This window comes from Hemibagrus wyckioides, linkage group LG09 (assembly GCF_019097595.1).
Source record: "Hemibagrus wyckioides isolate EC202008001 linkage group LG09, SWU_Hwy_1.0, whole genome shotgun sequence".
In the NCBI taxonomy this organism is placed as follows: Eukaryota; Metazoa; Chordata; class Actinopteri; order Siluriformes; family Bagridae; genus Hemibagrus; species Hemibagrus wyckioides.
This window is the reverse complement of record NC_080718.1, coordinates 20722889-20745253: the sequence shown is the minus strand read 5'-3', so window position 1 is coordinate 20745253 and position 22365 is coordinate 20722889. Positions and strand designations below refer to the sequence as shown.

At 37.5% G+C, this 22365-nt stretch overlaps 1 protein-coding gene across 1 annotated transcript in view; it reads right to left on the bottom strand.

Moving 5' to 3' along the window:
- The window catches only part of LOC131359248 (latent-transforming growth factor beta-binding protein 2-like), a 109555-nt gene that overhangs the window by 38599 nt on the left and 48591 nt on the right, over positions 1 to 22365 (bottom strand). The window contains exons 7-11 of the mRNA XM_058398951.1: positions 21413 to 21699; positions 18737 to 18839; positions 5097 to 5171; positions 1120 to 1242; positions 190 to 354 (exon numbers count right to left, since the gene is read on the bottom strand). Coding sequence (XP_058254934.1) covers positions 190 to 354; positions 1120 to 1242; positions 5097 to 5171; positions 18737 to 18839; positions 21413 to 21699 — 753 coding nt within the window. The remainder of the gene's footprint in view (positions 1 to 189; positions 355 to 1119; positions 1243 to 5096; positions 5172 to 18736; positions 18840 to 21412; positions 21700 to 22365) is intronic.

Genomic DNA, 22365 nt, shown 5'->3' with positions numbered 1-22365 from the left:
GGGATGTTTATTTAGGGATGTTTAACATCAAATTTTTCATACTGAGGGAATAGATTCCCTTTCTCCAATGTGAAACTCAATGGGACTGTTAATGGTGTTTATATTACAGCACTATAGTACTATGACCTGACTACATTTGCCAATCTTTTTGCTTTTTCTTCAAAAGTAGTTTTAGAAGTCATGACGTACCTGTGTCAGGCAATGGGCACCTCTCACAGGCTGAGCCCCAGGCCTTTCCCACACGGCTGCAACAGCAGATTTGCTTGGTGATTTTCTGGGCCAGTGGATGACTACATGAACCTGGTGATATGAAACGGTAGCACGAGGCTTGCTCCACAGACACTGCTTTATCGGCTGTAAAAAATCACAAGCACAAGATTGTATTCTGCTTCAGTGCAAGCATGGAGGTTAATAAATGTAAATGTAAGATGTGAGTGAAGCATAACTTCATGCATCATGTATCTTCCAGGGCTGTTCTTCATGTTTGCTTGCTTTTATGAGCCTTCCAGGAGCATGTGTATCACGGAAAAAAAACCCTGATGTGGTTTGACCAATTAGATTTAGATCTATTCCAAATGTATTGTTTGTACATTTACATTTTTCATGTCAATGTGTATAAATTAACCAAGGGTAAACATGGTCTAAGAGTAAATGCAATAAAAATTATATAAAAATCTACTGTCACCACACTTATTTTCTAAACCTTCTATCCAATTTTAAATAAAGGACAATATGAGAAGAGAAAACATGATGTGATATGGGTAACTGCTGCAGTAGTAGCAGAAAAAACCCACACTCTGGGTGTTTTTGGAAGTTCTGGACTGAAGGTTGTGAGCTGAAATTCCAGCCTTGCCAAGTAACCACTGCTAGGCTTTAAAACTCAGATGCTTGATTTTTATCCTCTCTTATTTGTGAGAGAGATGTAGAACTTCAGTGTCTTACTTTGACAACAGATTATCCATCAATTTTCCAAAATGTTTTCTGATACTCCTTATTTCTCCAGCTCTGGAAATGTCTGCCTTTGAAATTTTATTCTCTTCCAGACAGACATGTATTTAGTGTGCTGTATGCTGAGTATGTAGTGCTGATGTGTGTGTGTGTGTGTGTGGTGTAACTCACAGACACACTGACTGCGCGCAGCATCCAGCATGTATCCAGGCTTACATGTGCACCTGTAGCTACCCTTAGTGTTCAGACACTCAGCATGTTTGCACACCCCAGGAATCAGACACTCGTTGATATCTGACGATACAGGAAGAGAACATAAGAATTAAACAGTTCAGGACTGGGAGCCTTATCCTGTATTATATCTGATACCTGATATTATAACAACCAGGAGAATAATTTTTTTTTTTTTTTGTCCAGCCATCATATTGACAATTTGGATTAGGAAATCTGAATGATGAACGATACATGAGAACGTTTCTGAGAACGTGTATTCGAGAGCGATTTCTTTGTTATCGTTATGCCTTGATAAGTGTCCAAGCTCCACACTGGCAAGACAGTTTTGATCAAAGACATGAGAGAGCGCTGGAGTAGAGTAAGGAATATGATACCGATGAGGAGTTGGCATGAGCTCGCTCTCTTACACGCACACGCTCACGTTTATTTGTGAACAACATGCGATAGGTGAGTAGAATCTAACCTGGCGCTGGTGTATAAACACGTTGCCTTGAACTGATGTTAGCTCAGTGCCAAGAAAAACACAAAAATCTATTAAACTCAAGTGAGAAAGGAAACTTTATTTGTTCTTTTTTCCCCTGCACATTTGGATGAATGTAGACTTACAGCTCAGCCTGGTCACAGATTTGTATTTGTATTAACCTGAACAAACGTCTTTTAGCCTGATTATACAATGAATTTAATCACGTAAGTTTTAATGATTTGATTGGTATACTGTATATTTATTCGCTCCTTATAATACATTATCATTTCTATAAATGAAATGCGGTGGTGGCTCAAGTGAGTAAGGCTCTGGGTTGTTGATCGGGGGTTCAAGCCCCAGCACAGCCATGTTGCCACTGTTGGGCCCTTGAGCAAGGCCCTTAACCCTCTCTGCTCCAGGGGCGCTGTATCATGGCTGACCCTGCGCTCTGACCCCAACCTCCAAGGATGGGATATGCGAAGAAAGAATTTCACTGTGCAGTAATTTATATGTGACAAATAAAGGCTATAAGAAATGAATGTTGTGTATAAATGAATGAAGCAAATGCTGTTTAGATTTGTAAGAAGACGATTATTTAACACTCATGGAAGGAGTCAACTATTTGTAACATTAAACACTATGACCAATGGATAGAGAGCTTTGCGGTTTCTCTGTAACAAAACAAGCTGAATTTTTCTCTTATTACTTTCAAGTCAAAGGGGAAAAAAAGAGCAGCTGGTGAAGGACTGACTCTTCGCAGCTGCTCTGACTTAAGCGATAACTTGTTTCACATATGTTCCAAAGCATTAAATGTAGCTATACATGGTTAAAAATGAATAATGTTGCACTCTTTAATAAATAAAATTAATTGCTGGCAAACTGTGGTGCTATAAGTGGAATAAAACACTGCAAGACATGCTGTTATAAGAAAATAATCAACTTTCTTAAAAGGACAATTAATTTTATTCTGTTTTATTTGATTATCTTATTCGATTGATTTCCATTATCTATTATTTACAAATTTGTCATTATTAGTAATGTTTGTTCATTATCAGTAATCTAAGACCTTCGCCATTGTACAATAGGGGAAGAGCGAAAGCAGTTTGGTTTGTTACATTGGTATGTTATTAAGAGCAAAACAGCATCGGGCTCACATGCGTGCCATTTGTGCGTTATTATTTCTCAACTCTTTAATGATGTGGTTCTGCTTCTGTGAAGAAAGGCATGGTGTTAAATTGCTCACATGCCATATTCTCTGGAGTCGTAACAACTATTTAGCCGAGCTGAAAGCTGCTCTTCTCAGCAGTGATAACTCTCTGCCATTTTCCATCAGGCAGGAAGGAGATAGAGAGAGAGTGATGGGAAATCCAGCTGCCCTTGATGGACATGAAGTAAGGGGTTTGAGGGGTCTATAGAGCTGGCAAGCTTTTGAAGTCACTCTTATCTGCACGATGTGTATCACCGAGCCTGTATGAGTGGAACAGGCAGCAGTGAATCATGGCTATAATATGAACTGCAGGATATGACACATGTCCAAAACTGATGTGACATTCGAATGCAATGCGGTAAGGGAATATCTTTGTGTGTGTGTGTGTGTGTGTGTAGCACACACACACATCTTGGCTGAAAAGTCATCAACCTGACAATGACAGAAACCCACAACTAATAGTTCTCTGTGCTCTGGCAGATCATCTGACGGGGGCAAAATTATCCTTTTTTTTTTTTTTTGGATAAGAGAGATGAGCAAGAACGAGACTTTGAAGCCAGCCAGAAAACATTGTGAATAACTGTCAGCTTAGTTTTGGAGCATCCTGAAAATGCAAACGCTGGAAGGGGGAACATCTTGAAGTGATCAGAGAGAAGGGAACTGACTCAAAGCAGGATAAATGACTCAGGCAATTTTTGACACCAGTTCAGATGGCATGTGTCTGTCTCTGCAACACTGCACTGCAAGTTTAAATGTGGGTCCTTCCGTGGAAATAGAAACAGCATAAGAATAAATGGCCAAATTCATCTCAAATCAATACCAAAATGCTTTAAGGAGCACAAAGTCAGTGTTTTCCAAAGGCTAATTCAGTTTCTGGATTTGAATCTGTAGGCTGAATCGAAAAGGGCACAAACCTAAGAAATGTTGAGAAAGGGAAAGTTCAAAGATTTACTAGTGTCTCTATCACTTATCTTAATGTACAGGAAGAGACTGTTAGACTGTCAGTGCTGTTATCAAATATTAGTCATAAAAATGTTGTTCAGTCTGAAGTAAAGAGCTTTGTTAAAATTATACCATGACTTCATATGATATGCTGTCAGAATGATATCATGTGCTAATAAATATGGAAAGAAAGGCGTTTTGTATTCATGAAAACATTTCACTCTCTCTCCTCCTTTTTTTACATTACCATGTCTATGAATTTACATGAAACAAAGTAAAACACATTTACATTACATATAAACTACATATGAACTAAAACGTGGTGTCATGCCTCTCGGGACTAAAATTCCCAGAACACACACACACACACACACACACACACTGCTCTGCTCACATTTACCGAACTTCTGCTTACACACCTGTTCTCAATCACACACACACACTCATACAAGAGACTCTTGTTCACAACCACATTGCATAGTATACACTCAGTTCTGTCTATGTACACCTGACTATATCAAACCCGCTGTTTGATTCCCTGATTTGACCTGCAGTTCTTTACTCATGTTTTTGCCTGTGCCTACTTAGGTCTGTTTGTTTTATCATCTAACCATCGCCTGTTTTGGACCATTTGGATTAGTAGTTCTGTGTGCCATTAAAGTTGTTTGCATCTGCATCTCTGCCTGTATTAAGTATATCACACGAGGAGATAAAGTACCTCATGCTAATCATGCCATAACTAACACTCAAACATGAACGATAACTTCAACGATCAATTCAAAACATATAGAAATGAATCCTTCATTTTGCAAAATGAAATCTTTCCTGTACCTTATGACCATTTTTTCCCCTTTTAATGTAAGTTCAAACTCTCAATAAGAGACGTTGCTAACAAAAGGAGTCCATGTGTGTGTACTGGCTTTGTTGGCGATCGCATTTATTTTTACTTGCAGTAGATGGATGATGGTGTGTGTTAACCTCAGCTCAACCCCCCCCAACCCCCCCCCCCCCCCCCGAACCAGCCATTGAGATCCCACTGGTATTTATTCACATAATTCACAATTATTTTATAAAGGCCTGATGGGATATTTATGAATGTTCGAGGATGCGCGGGAACCTTTATGGGGGAGTGTAACCCCAAAACTTGGAATAAAAACCTCTTTCCAGTCAGTCCTTGAAAACATGACGCTTTCATTAAGATTCTTAAAGGTCCACCCGGACGCATGAAATTGCAAAGTCATACGCATATGTCAGAAAAAAAAACAGCCGGTCAGTGCTACTGAACAATCTCGCATTACTTACCTTGACAATGAGTTGAATTCATTCTTTTATAGCCTTTTGGACATTCCACTAGGCCGTTTGCAATCACCGCATAAGCTGTAAAGATGGACAGAAGGTAAGAACAGAAAAATTACAGATGTTCTCATCTTGGCAGAAAAATGAGGAGGTCTATCAGTTGGCAAAATGAGATGTAAGAGATATGTAACTGATCCCCATCCTTTCCATTTATAGCTTTATAACCCCCATCCAGCAAAGTACAAACAGATATATGTCAAGCCCCGGGTTTAAAAAAGGGCTAAAATCCACACAGGGAAAATATACCGCACAAAATATATTCTAGTTATACTGAAGTCATCTGTTTAAAATGTATATTCAGAATGTAACATAATAAGTGCCAAAAAACCAACAAAACCACTATCCTACAGAGGAAAAGGTAGCATGCTATAGCATGTCTCTGGTTCAAGGCTCAAATAGCTGGATGTAACAAAAAAACAGAAGCAATTATAATCACATAATTGATAGAACTGGACCATTAATCCTGCATTTTCAACAATATTAAATATGCTAGATTCAAGGAGGAACTAGCACATTACATATCACAATAACTGCAAAGGCAGCATTTCTATACAATGTAATATTGCTCTTCAGGGGATAAAAAAGCTAATTATAAGATTTAAAGCTAATTATAAAGTTAAATCACTCTTACACTACTTTATTAAAATTGAGGAAGAGCATACAAGAGCTGGAGGAAATGCTGACTAACAGTTCCATGATTAATGCAGAAGGTAAAATGTAGACCGTTACAGTCTACAAGAGAAACCATTTTCTCATTTTTTTAGTTTAAGCTCTGTACCTTTTATTTGGCTTATTTAGAATGATTTTTCTGTGCTAATAATGTACTTACAGTATATATGGATCAGCACATGCATTAATCACTGCTGAGCTTACAGATGCCACAAACATTGATTCAAAAAGCTATATGAATCAATCGGCTGGTAATTATCTATTAACCGCACATAGTTACTACACTGTAACCTTTAACTGTAACTATTATTGTACTGTAATCAATCACTAATCAGAATAAGTCATAAGGTCACCATCCTGCTTTCTGTTTGCATTGAAGCTCCTGGGAGTCAAATACAAAAAGCATACATTTTCTGATTCCTGATAGTGAGTCAATCCCAATGGTTTGAAGTCGATCCCTCTCACTGAATATGATTAAAAAACGAATGGTTTTAGCACTGGAGTGTTTCAGATAGGAAGATGTATTTTGACCTTTATTTTGAATTTCACTGGTTGGGAAAAACTCAGAGCTACAATTGGATTAAACCATTTTCCTGTGATCGAGACTATTGGCCCATTGCTTGCTGTGATGAATGTCAGTAATATTGCACTGTAATCATAAAATGCATAACATTTCCACCATAAGTGATGGAGTGAAGAATAAGCTAGGATCATGTGGTGCTTTGCATGTAAAAACAAGCCACATGTACACATGACCCATTACAGAGCTGGACACTAGAGACTGCAGAATAAACACTAGAGGATAAAAACAGTCATATAATACAAATAAGTCCACCACCCCATATTTGTATGTCATCAGCAGTGGGTAAGAGGAGGAACCCAATCTCTCTTCCAGCTAGTGATAATAGAGGAAGCTTCTCTATTTGTTTCATTTTCCTCCCAAGTGACAACTGTTCACTCCAACTCAAGCTACACTGCCAATGATCTGTCCTTCTGGGAGTGTGCTGACCTTTCGTGCATAAACTGAAGGACGTTGCAGAGGAAGCAGTTATGGTCAAGGTGAGTCTAAAACAACAGCTCAGATTAAAAATGTTAGGAATGTCTTACAATAAGATTCACCCGAAGTTAATCACAGTAGACTAAACTGAGTTCAAACAGACCACAGGTTTGAAAACGGTCTCAAATTGATGGTAAAGTTTGGCAAAATGATTTATAATTGATTCATGTTTTTAATCATAAAACCAAAAGTCAATCAAGTTGCCGTTTAGTTTAATGGGACCCTTAGCTGAACTGGGGCAGTTCTCTTTACTTTGCTACTCATATTCCAGTTCAGTTATAGGGCAGAGCGTATCAGGTAGCATAGCGGTCGGGAATCATAGCCGATTATGTGAATAATAGCTGCTAAACCCCTGTTTCACCAGTAATCTCATCCTGCGCCCTGGTATTGAGGAGTTTTAGTGTCAGAGGAGTCTCTGATCCCCCATAAGTGCTGCATTGGGCCAAAGCAGCTTAAAAACAGTTTTAAAAACAGAGAAAGTGAGCTAAACGCACTAGGAGATAAATGGTAGAAAGAGGTGCTAGCGAGAGAATGAGAAGCTTGTCTGTAACAAAGAGACAAGAAAAAGATTTGAAACTATTGACCACAGAACTGTTTCTGTTTTTTGTCTTTTGAGAAGGAACAAGTGATCACTAATTGTGTATGAATCAAGCTTGTTGACAGACACCTCTTTACTTAATATTCTTATATAATATATTCTTTACTGTGATAATAATTACAGACAACAACAATGTGTCTGCATGCATAAATCTTGCTCTCGACAACAAGAAACATGAAGCATCCAGAGCGACACAGGTAACAGAATATAAATATATTATTCAGAATGAACAGATAACCTATACAAAACTAATATATGCACTATTATTTTTATCTCTTTTAAAGAAAGTTTGCTAGTAATGTTAGCTTCAGAAAAGAGATCAAAACTAGCATCAGTAAGAGGTTTATACTTTCACACAGGTGGGAATGTGTGCTCAGATATGAAGTTCTTGGGACAAACAAGGACCGTATTCATTAACATGAGATGCATTTATAGCACTTCATCTTTTACTTCTTCTTAACTGTCTGTGATTGTTTAATTATGCAAAATGTATCTAGCAGGTCCAACCAAAAATAATTTAAAAACGATCTACTTTTCTATATTTACTATACATTTTCTATTTTCATCTAATTTTGTAAATGTTTCTATATTTTGTCTATAATTTGTCTATTTAATCTTCCTTTTACCTAATTCTATTTTATTCCAATTTTACTACTATTTTACTTTTAAATTCCATTTCTGTGACTATTTTTTATTTTGACTTTTACTTTTAAAACATGGACAATTGTAAAAAGCATGTCACTGCATGGTGTACTATACAAATTTTAAAATAAGTTGAGAAATATCTAGTGATATAACTAAGGTTGAGGAACTGAGTCAAAATTCAGACACCATATTGACATGGTGTCAATATTTTTCCAGAGGCATAGCTGTTGGGAAGAATAAAAACCTTTCTAAATATTGTGGTCATCTTTGAGCTCGTATGCAGAACAGTGCAGAGAGCAGCATTATCTTTTAAGTGTGTTATGCTGCTCTGGGATGGAGCATGAGCAGCAGTTCAAAAATATGTGGAGGCTAGCTTCACATGTCTTGGAGTAAGTGTGTGTTTGCTTCACCCTCCCTGGCTGGTTGGTGTGTGACAAGGTCGAGCTAGCTAGTGGGTGGGAATTGGCAAGACCAAACTGAGGAGGAAAATTGAAGAAATCTACATATAGACACAGATATACTGGAGTTTAGAATCCAAATACAGATATACAGATATTTGGATCGGTAAATAGATACAGTTTCAAATACCCTTAGACTGGGTTTTGTAGCACTTTTGTGTTATAATGTTTTGTCCATTTATTGAAAAGCCTCTTAATGACTATTTATCATAAAGTACATTTCCACACATTCCCTTTTCTGCTGTTTTTACTACAACTTTACATACACCTATATGTTGTGTAGTGAAGTAGTGCTATCATGGAATTACCACACAGGAAGCAGGCAAGATTTTAGATGATAAATGAATGGCTCTTTAAGTGAGAGAGGCCAAGAAGGGAGGCAAACCGGCAAAAGTTCATTGATAAAAAGCAGTGATTGATGGTTTCGAGCTATCACCAGGAGGTTCACCCTGTAGAGTAGAGAGTGCTACATTACTTCTGAAATTACCTCACAGGTGCAATGAGAGCTTCCCTCCAGGACCTAGCGTTCTTTACTCAGAGCCAAATATCTAAACCACAAGCATCAGGAGGGAGTAGAGTGTGAGTAGGAGGACAGACAACAGTGTTCCTTAAGTGTTCTATATCTGTGGACATGTAGGCTGAGCTGGGAGCTCTGGGAAATGGGTGAAGAGGAGGGTGACTGAAAAAAAATGAAAAGACTTCCATGTTGATATTAATACTACAGTACTGAGGAATGCTGTAACCTGAACAGAAGGTGCTGTTTATATTTTTTTAATAGCAGCTCTGATAGTAGTTTCACAGAGTTCATAGAGTTTATATTAATATACTTGTTCGAAAATGATATATAATAGTTTCTATATAATATATTCAAATATTCAATTATCTAAAATAATACAGGGACGCCTATAGAGGACACTCCAGATAAAGGACCTTGACTACTAGTGACAATATATTCATAGAAAGTTTCTGAAATATTTATTATATAATAAATATTAATATCAAAATGATTTCTATTTACAGACATGCCCCAAGTGCATGTTCATAAGTCTCTAAAATCTGAAGGTGTTATCTACAACCACTAAAACTCTCTGTAAGGTTATCCCAACAGAGGGAGAAACAGCTCAGACTGAAATCCTGACTCATTTAATGCTCATTGTCTACATTTTTCTGATGATAAATTAATTCATTTGTTTATACTGATTAAAAAATAACAGATAAGAGGATTTCCATTACACCAATGTACTGATCAGAAAAGGGTTAAATTGTGTATATGATGACGTTATCTATGAGAAGATGTCTACATCTTCAAGGTCAGTTCAAGGTCAAGTAGTTTGTTTAAGGTTTTTACACATGGGATAGTCTTCAGGATCTTTCTGCTTTCTCAATAGCTGCATTATTTTTGCCTTATTAACTTCAAGAGAAAGAGAAAATGAACGAATAAGGAATAAGGGAATAGCTTACACCTGCTATAAAGTAAGTGATAAGAGGAACTAACTTGTTTCTTGGATGTTTTTCTTTAATCAAGTAAAAACAAATGGAATTGCTGTGGCATTAAAGGAAATTAACACGTGTGATGTTATTTGAAAAGAATCAAATTTAGTTGCTGGACTGCATTACATCCTGTTGATTCTTTTCACACACCCTGCTGTATATAATTCCTTACATAATAGACCACTTTTCAGAAAAAAAATCTTCAAGTGTGTGTCTGGAGACTGCCTAATGCTTAAAACCAAAGAGTGGTGAGACCAAATATTGATTTAACTTTTTAATCTTGTTATAAAGCTTTTTTTTTATATTTAGAAACTTTGCACAGTGCTTTTACAGTATGCATGTGCCAAAACTAAGAGAAAACTCTTTAATCAGTTGTTTTCATTTCCCGATCAGGCAAACGAGAAAGTCGTCGCCATTTAATCTCACAGCCTGTGCAGTCACCCTGTTTTTCCACAGTCTAAGCCTGATTAGAGGAAGTCACTTTTTCAAAGGAAAAATGTACTTTTTCCACAAAACTAAAGACTTTAGTCATAAACAACTTAGATTAAGTGAATACACATTAGGTAATGATACACTGTTTTTAAGTTTGCTTGCTAATGAATCAAAAGAAAGTTCCCTGGAGCATTAATATGATGAAACCATCTGATTTGTTTGCGTTTAACAGCTGTGCCATAGTATAGTACTTCAGCTCAGTTTGAAAACAAATGCCATTTCAACCCACCGGGCTGATGAAGATGCTCATGCTCTAATGTCTGTCAACAATTGATTCCATCATTAAAGATTCCAAAGTTGATAATACATAAAAAAGTTGAAGAGAGGTGTTTTTTTTCCCATTTTTTTGGTTTCATTTGCTTGCATTCAAGAGTTAAGCTCCACATGGGCCTTCATTTATTTTAATTTTCCCAAGATTTAAAAAACCTGCCCATTCAGTGAGACTATTTTTAAGTCGAAGGTTAAAAAAGTAACACACGCGAGGCACACGCAACAATTATGATCTCATTAGAAACACATTTCAACATTAAGCGTGATTTATTGTGTCTTTACTATGCTGTCACAGTCCCTTGCAAATGAAAAATAGACTTAGCTGCTAATTACGATGAGCCACAATCAAAAAAATCCACATGATAGATCCAATTTTCTAGTCTAATAACACAGGCAAATGAATATGACATGTTGCAAAATATTTCTCTCCATTTCTGTCAATCACTGTAATCTCATTCTGATGAGACATGCCAAGTCAACATCAGCTATACAACTAATTTAGAATTTATATCTTTATATACTTATTTATTCATTTTTTTACATTTTGATCCAGAAGCCAAGTTCCTGATTTTGTTGTTGGTCATTAACAATTATGTCATGTTTGATCATGCCTCAGCTTGTGGACTTGTCCTTGATTAATAGTGCGCTAAACTGATTGCTACAGCTTCTTCTCCACTGAGGAGATCCATATGCTTTCATCCTGTAATCCACACCAATGTGTACTCAGTATGACTGAGTTATGGATTGTTTAATGAGATAGGAATTCTCTGAATGGTACTTAATTTGCATCACAATGTAATCTAAATTCATGCTTCTTCTTCAATATGCAGTAAAATATCTGTAATCCAGTTTCTTCCCACCACCCAAAAACATGCTGATAGTTGGATAGTCGAATCTAAAGTGAGGCTATTCAATGCATGGGAGGGTGTGACAGACTGGTATCCCATCCAGGGTGTATTCCTGCCTCACATCTAGTGTTCCTGGGACAGGTTCTAAATCCACCCCAACCCTAACAAGAATAAAGCAGTTACAGAAGATTAATTAATACACGTTCAACGATTTAGCTACGATGACAAAGAGTAAAGCTCTTAAGCATCTAGAAACACTATTTTCTGGAACAAAAAAGTATTTTTAAGAAAATAGGTTGGTTGTACTGTAAATCAGGACCATTAAATCCCAATCATTCAGCCATTCAGATGAATACAGCCTCATGTCTGGATAAAGCCAATCATTTTAGGTGAAATTCTTGAATAAATCATAACATCTAAAGTATGAAATAGCATAGGAAAGGTTTTTGATTGGAAGGTGGGTACCAGGATTCAGACTGGCACATCCTCGCCCAAACTAGCTTATGGGCTTCCATGGAAAGTTTCATTTATTTTTGTATTGATTGATTAATAGATCTATCTATCTATCTATCTATCTATCTATCTATCTATCTATCTATCTATCTATCTATCTATCTATCTATCTATCTATCTATCTATCTATCTATCTATCTATCTATTTGAGATCTTGGGATATTCTTGAGATCTGGACATACTGACTGGCAAAAAAGCCAAGTGATGACCCAGAAAGCACAGTGTAACCTGCAGACAGTAATAGGCCTTTATACTTATACTGTAGGATGGAGTTTGATGGAACATACATAGAGATGTCCCTATAAAATAGCACAAGGCTGATAACACTGTGGATTTCAAATTCTAATGCCATTTTTCAAGACATTTAACCTGGCATTATATGATTCCTAATCCAAACCATGAACCATCCATACCCTCATTGCTCGATATTATTAAGTGAGCCTTGAATCAACGGTCTACACTATTGTTTTTTTTTCTCTATTTATAGCTCCTGTCATTATTTCATTTGTGAACTGTCCAGTGGAACAGATATTGTTACTGAATGAAATCAATTTCACTCCAAAGTAAAACCCAGACGTCCAAAGAATTTAAAACAAATTTACAAAGTCTGGGTAGTTTTCTCCCAGTTTCTGTGGAAATATCAGTTCATTTTGGTACTGTTTTAAAAACAACTTCATATTGCTGAGAACAGTTGTGTCTCCTTTATTTAAACCCTTGTCTTTAACAGTTTACCTGCAACCCTGAAAGCATCCAGTTTTTACTGACCTCAGTGTCTCAGTCACCTTTAATGACCCTGCCGACTCAACAGATTGAAGCAAATCTATTGTAGCACCAGTGATCTGGACTGTAAAACTGTGTCCCACTGGCAAAGATACTGGTAAAGACACAAACAACCCTCCAGCAATTCAATTAGTCTTAACCTGGAACTCTCTGGCATGCCAGTCAATCCCGTCAATGGCACCCTGAAGTCATTTGGAATCACAATAATGCACAATGACGCAATCCCCATGAATAAGAATGCTATGTCTCTACCCCCTCTCTCTTTTTATAATCTGTCTCCAAGGCTCCATCTTTACTGCTCCAAAATATTCTTGCCTCACTCAAGCTCAAAAACATTATTTCAAAACTCTTCGAAAACAGATAACCTTTAAACAATATACAAAATGTGATCCCTTGATAAGAACGTTAAAATTTAAAACAGGAGCATACATTTAGTCTCATCAGAACCTGAGAAGATAAAGAGCACTGATAAGTCCCTCGGTCTGTTGCTGATGCGCGAATCCAAGAAAAAGCAGAGACTCAGGTCCAAGACATGAATATGATCTCTTTGTCTGTCTCTCTGTCTCTCTCTCTTTCTCCCTCTCTTTATCTCTCTCTTGATATTTCAGCCTGGTGTTCATTACAGGCCGGAATTCGCAACATCTGAGACGGTAATGCATTACTTCCGTCAAGGACGTAGCCTCCCTTGCGAGATGGGAATGACAAGCTCTCTTGACTGTCATCACTTTCATTAGACTTGCTCCACAAGCAGTGTACCTCATAACCTCGTCTTCACCCAACCACAATGCTTCTTCTGATCACAGAAAAAAAATAATGATAGAATTGTCAAAATAAAATGCATGCCAAAAAAAATGTTGACTTGGCAGTATTGTAGTAGGGAGTATTTTTTATTATTACAAAGAAATCACGAGACCTAAACCACTTATTTAACCCGAGGCTTACTAATAACAATGTTAACTAAATTAAAAAATATAATATCTTACATAGGTGTTCACCTGGGATTTATATATTAAGAGACTTGATAACCAGCAATGTAAGAATAATTTTTGTGAAAGTGATATACAGTGCTCAGCGTAAATGAGTACACCCCCTTTGAAAATGAACATTTTAAACAATATCTCAATGAACACAAAAACAATTTCTAAAATGTTGACAAGGCTAAGTTTAATATAAAATCTGTTTAACTTATAACATGAAAGTAAGGTTAAAAGTATGACTTAGATTAGGGTGATGCAAAAATGAGTAAACCCCACAACAAAAACTACTACATCTAGTACTTTGTATGGCCTCCATGATTTTTAATGACAGCACCAAGTCTTCTAGGCATGGAATAAACAAGTTGGTGACATTTTGCAACATCTATCTTTTTCCATTCTTCAATAATGACCTCTTTTAGAGATTGGATGTTAGATGGAGAGTGATGCTCAACTTGTCTCTTCAGAATTCCCCATAGGTGTTCGATTGGGTTCAGATCAGGACACATACTTGGCCCCTGAATCACTTTCACCCTGTTCTTCTTCAGAAATCCAACAGTGGCCTTAGATGTGTGTTTCAGATCATCGTCATGTTGCAAAAGTACACGACGACCAAGGGCACCGAGTGATGGTAGCATCTTCTCTTTCAGTATTGAGCAGTACATCTGTGAATTCATGATACCATCAATGAAATGCAGCTCCCTGACACCAGCAGCACTCATGCAGCCCCACATAAGGACACTGCCACCACCATGTTTCACTGTAGGCACCATGCATTTTTCTTTGTATTCCTCACCTTTGCGATGCCATACAGTTTTGAGGCCATCAGTTCCAAAAACATTTATCTTGGTCTCATCACCCCAGAGTATAGAGTCCCAGTAGTCTTCATCTTTGTCAGCATGGGCCCTGGCAAACTCTAGGCGGGCTTTTTTGTGCGTGGGCTTTAGGAGAGGTTTCTTTCGTGGACGGCACCCATGCCTGCCATTCCTCTGCAGTGTATGTCGTATTGTGTCAAGGGAAACAGTCACCCCAGTCTGGCTTTCTACTTCTTCAGATAACTGCAGTGAACTTGCATACCGATTTTCTTCAACGCTTCTCATCAGAAGACGCTCCTGTTGAGGTGTTAACTTCCGCGGACGACCTGGACGTCTCTGTGAGATGCAGTTCCATCTTTTTAAAATGTACCACGTTTGCTACAGTATTCTGACTGATAAGTAAAGCTTCTTGTAGCCTTCACCTTTCTGGTGTAAAGAAATTATTTTCTTTCTTCTTGTGACATTTCTATTCCATGTGGTGCCATTGCTGACAGCATGAAATGGGAAGGGGTTTTCTTTAAGTAACACCCTTTTATAGTCAACTGTCTGCTGGACACCTGTGTAATGAATGATTAGACTTACCTGTGGTTGAATTCTTGTTAAATTAGATATTTGTAGTCTAAAATTTAGCTTTGCTCCAGAGACTTTCAGTGGGGTGTACTCATTTTTGCATCACCCTAATGAATGAAAATTTTGTTCTCTAAGTTATATTATTAACCTTACTTTTATGTTATAAGTTAAACAGATGTTATATAAAACTTAGTCTTGTCAACATTTTGGAGATTGTTTTTGTGTTCACTGAGATACTGTTTAAAATGTTACCTTTCAAAGGAGGTGTACTCATTTACGCTGAGCACTGTAGGTTTTCAGTACATGTTTCTGTATTAACTAAGTTCATTGGTTTTAGCATCTGCTTTGCTTCTTTCAGCATTATTCCATATTATGGTTAGCATTTCCATTACAATGATAGTACTGGAGCTTAGCTCAGCTTCCGTCGATATAAACCATAGCTCACGTAAGAAGCCCTGATCTTACTACGTATTGTTATTTCTAAGCAATGCAATGTATATTTCATAATTCCATAGACTTTGTGAATGTTTATCACACATTTACTGTTCCGAATCACTGCACACATTCAACAACATAATAGTCACTGATGTCATTCCGAACGTTCCGAAACCAGATGTTCAAAATTCTTCCCAAACAAACTGAAAATGAGAGAATGGATGGACACTTCTGCAAATCCAGACTTCAAAGAGCAGGGAGCAGAGACACATCTGGAAAGTTAAGAGATCTAGAACTTCTGGCAGGCAGGGAAAAAAAAAAAGAGAATAAATATCTGTCAGTGATCTAAAGGCTCACAAGTGAGCTGATGTCTGCATCGGATTACCGGCTATGCTTAATAAGGAAACAAATATGATGGTCTTATGTCTGGTTATCAGGACGTACAAGTGCAAGCGCATGTTCCCTCTTCCTGAAGGGAAAAAATGAAGATTATCAAGAGTGGATAATGTGATGCCACACACACACACACACACACACTCAGACCAAATTTCTAAAGGTCTTCCATTGCCATATTTCATTAATTTAGCACCTGCAGTGTGAATTACTAAACCCAAGAATGATTTATATTACTGCTACTGAGTTTAATACAACAGAAGGGCAAGTATAACATTTGCTTAAGCTTTTTTGAAGATAAGAAAATTATGTGATTTGAAAGCCATTCATGAGCATGGTTAAGTCCATGGACAGAGAGGAAGTGGTTTGAACAGGCAGGTAACATGATGATTCTCATCTGTGTCTCATTAACACTAGCTGATTTATTAGTTATGCTTAGTGCATTCAGTCCTGACCGTAACAAGAATAAGAGAGAGAGAGAGAGAGAGAGAGAGAGAGAGAGATTTCTGGCATTTTACAGACACCCTTATCCAGGGCAACTTACAATTTATCTCATTTTATTCAACTGAGCAATTGAGGGTTAATGGCCTGAAAGAGAGAGAGAGAGAGAGAGAGAGAGAGAGGCTGAGCAGGTGGATTATGGAAAACACAAACATGGACAGAGTGGAAACTTGAACTTGGAGTGAAAGCATCAAGTCCGATTCTGTTAAGGTGGGGTTTTGTTTTGTTGAGTTTTGTGAGAGTGCACTGAAAGCATGGACTGAGGAAACACAAGCCCAGAGCTCAGATAATATTCCACCTGTCTCCTGAGTTATTCTCCATACAATCACACTCAGAGTTCTAAAAAGCATAATTGTAGGATGGCATTACCTCTTGTTAATAGCTAATTGTTTTCTAATTGCACCGTTGTGCTTATGTATGTGGAAAAGGGCAGTAATTACAAGTTTGGATAAACAGTGCCGTGGCATGAGCAGCAGCTGAAAAAGAGCATAGACATGTCTCAATTGAAGCAGATATGATCCCTCACCCTGTGCAATAATGGAAAACATGATAATGGGTGGGAATTGGCAATGACCAATGTATTTTGAGCAGCTGATGTAATACCTGAACATACTGATTATATACTATTAATTATGGGCCATTGTGAACCATTATCACACAGAATATTGTACATATTTTCCACCATATTTTGCTTTTTATGAAGTCATTTACAGAATTATTCTGCAATATGGTCACTACCTGTAGTCACTATATGGTCACTACATGTAGTATATCAGAAACAGTGTTTCTCTTCGAGGTATTTCCACTAACCAGTTTATCATTGTAGCTAAATGTGTTGTGTCTATGCTTAAACCCACCCCTACCCTTAACCCTACAAATATGATTGATGAGGTTGTTTTAATTCGTATAAAACTAAATGAAGGTATATAAAAAGGTATGTATATATACATAGGTATAACAAATAGCTAAAAGTATAACTACTAAGGCATAAAACATAGCACAGCATGCCTCAGGCATTGTCCATTTAGTACCACACAGCACGAAGCACAGCAACACTGCCAGCAGTCAGCTTCCACTCTGTATACACAAACTAAACCAGGCTGATTGTAAACTGTGGCTTTTGAAAAGGCTCACAGATTGGAGGAAGAGTTGGCATTTGCTTGTCTTGAGCAATGCTCAGCAATCTCAGCAGTGGGTTTTTTTTGCCAAACTGCCTTCATCCAAAGAAATGCCTGGTTAGATTTGTTGCCTTGTTGAGTTTCTAAAACACAAACTTGTTTAAAAGGGAACAGGGTAGGAAATGCTCTATATACACAGTGTACCTTCAGTATGAAGAGGATTCGTGTATATATTTATGGCGGCCTGTAAACGTCCTTCATACTCTGAATGTTTGACATTTTTTACTATAGACTGTCCTGAAAACTACTTTCCTGAAATAAAATATGCTTCTATTTTGCCTGTATCTCAAGTAGAAATTAAATTCTGACATTCTAAGCTCTGGTTTCTGTCAAAAAAGAATAAGAGAAAATTGTATTTATATATCCCGTTTCGACTGGGATCGATGCCTGTGCGGAATATCATTTTAAAGGAAAGTAAAAGAATCTTCGTTAAAGAATCTTCATCATATAATTTGACACGGAGAGCACATTATCGCATACTCTGTTATACAGTTTGGCCAAGATGTATTGAGATCATCTCGTATAGTGTGACAAATAATAATCTTAAAAGACAGCTTAAATCCCACAGTGTTAAATCAGCTTCAGCTAGCATCTTTAGGAAGATTGACTGTTTTTACCACCGCATTTGTTTAACCTGGCTCCATACCAGTATGATTCGTGCGGGAAGAAAACCTAGACATGATTAAAAAGTAAATAACATTTCGATGTCATTTTAGTGAAAATTATTAAAGAGAAATTTATTAAGTAGAGGTGTCAAAATATGTCAGAAAAAGAGCTATTTTGGCCCAAACCTACATTTTCCTCTTTTGTCTGTTGGCTAGAATTGAGCCACAGTGACATCTGATCATTTTTTCCCAGACATACAGTATGAGTTAGCCCCTTGTGTATGAGGGTCTCACCTGGTTTGCTGGGACACTCGGTGCATTTGTGCAAACCCCATGAAGCTCCCACACTGCCACAGCAGTCTTCCTGCTTGGTAAAACCTGGCAGAGGCTTCCCACACTGCAACATAAGCACACAAACACACAATAGCACAAATTCCAGCGACTCATGTTTCTGAACAAACACAAGGGTCTTTTCAAGGCAATGAATGTTACGAAAGGGGTTCGGAGCAAGCAGTTGAAGTATATTATGAAACCCAGGCCTGTTCTAGAATCTTTACAAAACGTATCTCCTTTTCTTTAAGCATCCTGCCTTCCTTTTGATACCTAAATATGTCGTATATGCTGCGCTTAAAACGGCTTACAGATAGAGTGTGCCTCTTCACATTTAAAACAAAAAAGATGAGAAGCAGCTGAGTCCGGTTAGAGAGGACAAAAGCAGCCTCTTTTTTTCCACTCTCTCTCCTCCCCTGGCACATTGCTCATGGATCTGAGCTAACTGCGAGATTAGAATCTGAATTCCTTTTAAATTTATGAGATTTTGGAAGCCAAGTCACTGTTATGTCAGATATATTGCTAGGGCATTGGCAACATCTCTCAATTCACAAAACTGTGTACACGCCTGTATCTGTATACGAGCATGCAATCCTAAATGGAAAAAAGTTGCTGAGTCATTTAGCTTTCAGTATGTTCTGTTCTTGTCAAGACTGCTAATAAGCCAGACAGAGACAATTAAAAGACAAATACGGAATGTACCGTTCTGCAGCCAGATCTTTTCTAAGTTTACACTTCATAGCTCCATCTATCTAAATAACAAAATAATAATACTAAAAAAACAGCTTGGTTTAGACAATGGAGACCATTTAGCCTTATATAACCTTATGTGATGTAATGAGCGTTATAATATTGTGTTGAAGGATGCTATTAGTTACAGGTTATCTCTTTACCACATTCCAGATAGATGTATAGAGTCATATCCTCTGCCTTAAAGTGCCTGACCTTTTGGCCCCAAATCATTACACCTCTGCTAATGTGACTGGAATATGAGAGGGCTGAACTTCACAGGGTGCATAAATTCCAACAGTGGAGTAAATCAGAAGACTAGCTTCCTTCCTGTCTGACAGAAACATATACTAGCTACTGTATGTCTCTGTTCAAGAACATAAACTTGTGTCAGTACAAAATCACCATTAAGAAATGATAGTATGCTATATTATATACTAAAGTTCATTACGTATATATATTTTTAGTGTTCTTCATTTGTTAGTATATGATAAAAATACTAAAGCTTATTATGTGTGTACAAGGTCTGCACTTGCTTTGCATTAAAGCAGGAAACGTCTCACTTTTGCTCCCTGGCTGGGTTTGTGAGTCAAGTTAGGTCAGCTTTATTTATATAGAGCATCTCAAGAAAAACAGTCGAAATGCTGTGCAGTAATAAATGAAGTTAAAATGAATTTCAGTAAATGAGGACTGCAATCTCTTCTCCAAATACAATTTAAAATAATTCAATAAATTGCGGTGGCACAGGGGGAAGTGTTGCTGCCTCACGGCTCCAGTGTTCCAGGCTGAGCTCAGGTTACTGTCTGTACAGAGTTTCACTTATTCTCCTTATCAAATCTGTGTGAGTTTCCTCTTGCTTTTCCAGTTTTCTTCCACTTCTCAGAAACATGCCAGTAGATGGATTCAAGTGTGTGTGTGTCTATGTGTGTGTACACTGTGCCATGTGTTGGACTAACAACAACCCATTCAGGGTATATTCCTAATTTGTTCCAAATGTTATCCATCCACTTGTTCCAAATGTTGTCCCTAACTGGGATAAAGCCACTACTGATGATCAATGAGAAAAGGAATCAACTGAATGTGGACTGAATATAAATACACCTACATTTTTAATTTATTAACCATCATTAGTACTGCATCTAAAAGTAAACAAATTGTTTACCTGGCACATCATATACTTCTGTGCAAGAATCCAGTTGTGGTTATTTTTTTTAAGATTTAGCACTGTCCTATTTGGATTTGTCCTGCTCTGGCCTTCCCTGGGCCATGCCTCTTATCTGCAGTTTTAACTGTGTGTAACTACCTAGTAGCAGCTGTATCTTTGTTTCTCATTGTATAATGGGATGTTTTTTCTGCTCTTTGTATATTACTCCTTGTTGTGTTTATCATGTGTTGAGTTGTGTACTGACTTACCATTCTTTCTTAATTTGGATTATAGAAAAGTCTAAGCTGACCTCCTATGCTCTGATGTCTGCTTTGGATTATAACCATGAGTTTCGGAAATGCCTTAATAAACAGAGTCTGCGTGTCTATCCAAACACCTGTGGCTCTTATGTGATACAAATATCAAGATGTATCTGAGTGTTGTAATCAGTACCATCTACTCTAAGTCCTAATTAGAACTGAGACAAAAGGAGGTGAACTCAGAGACGGGGAAAAGATTCAGTAAGGGTCAATGAGAACTGAGTTGAGGCCAAGAAACTCAAGCCAAATGAGAACCTTGAAGGAAATTGTTACCTTATGCAATTATAAAGACTGTGTTGTATCAATACACTGACACACTAACATTCATTCGTGCTGACACAATAAATGGGAATTATCATGAGCCCATGACAAGCTAAGAGTACCACAATTGAAATATATCTGTACTTTGTGTACTTTTAGTCAATCCAATTTGTTTACTTGACGTACCTTTCCATCAACTGTTTCTTGGAAACACCTTCCTACATGTCCATTTTGCCTGATATTTGGCCTGTGGTGGTTCTGCCCGTGGTTCTGACCAGTGCTGTGCACGCTGTTCTGCCCATTGCCATTTCCATTGGTATTGATATGATTGTTGCCAGGCTGAGAGCGTTGTTGCACTGAGTGACCAGTTTCAGCTGTTTGGCCCGGTTTGACCCTTGCAACCTGGTGGATCTGAACCTGAGCTTCTGGTGGGTGCTGGACATGTACCTTCACCAGTGAGGGTAAAAGGGAGGCTATAAAAACAGAGAAACATTGTAATTATATAGCAGTTATTAATGTGTAATGCTGAACATAATAATTATATTTTAGAAATGCTGAATCAAGTAAAAAAAAACAAAAATGACTGCTTGGATCAGTAAGCAGTAGATAGCACCCAAGGAAAACCTGACATGGCCATACCTTTCAGAAATCACTTACTCAATGTGATATCAATACTTGCGTTACTTGCTATGACAGCTCTTAAATGGTTCTGTTTCACTTGCTGCACAAAGCCTGAGATGCTTGAACAGTGATGTAACAGGGGCCAGATGTGATCCCTGCCACTGAATTAGACTTAATAAAACACGGCACAAGGTTCACCAAGCAAATGAGAATGGAATGCAGAGGATTGAAAGCCACATGACAGATTCTGCATCTGTTTAATGCTGGATAAAGAAAAGAAAAGACAAGAAAAGAAAAGAAAAAAAAAAGAAAAGAAAAGAAAAGAGTGCAAGCAAGAGTGAGACATGCCAGGAGAGGAATATGTTAATTTCTTGGAATTGAAAATGACAAGTGTTCTTTGTTAGCATGGACATCACTGGCTTTGGTGAGGCATATTCTGGTTTTCATATTCATAATGAGTTTGCTGAAAAAGAAACACTCTGTGAACAATATGGGCCACTTAGACATGTGTGCAAAAC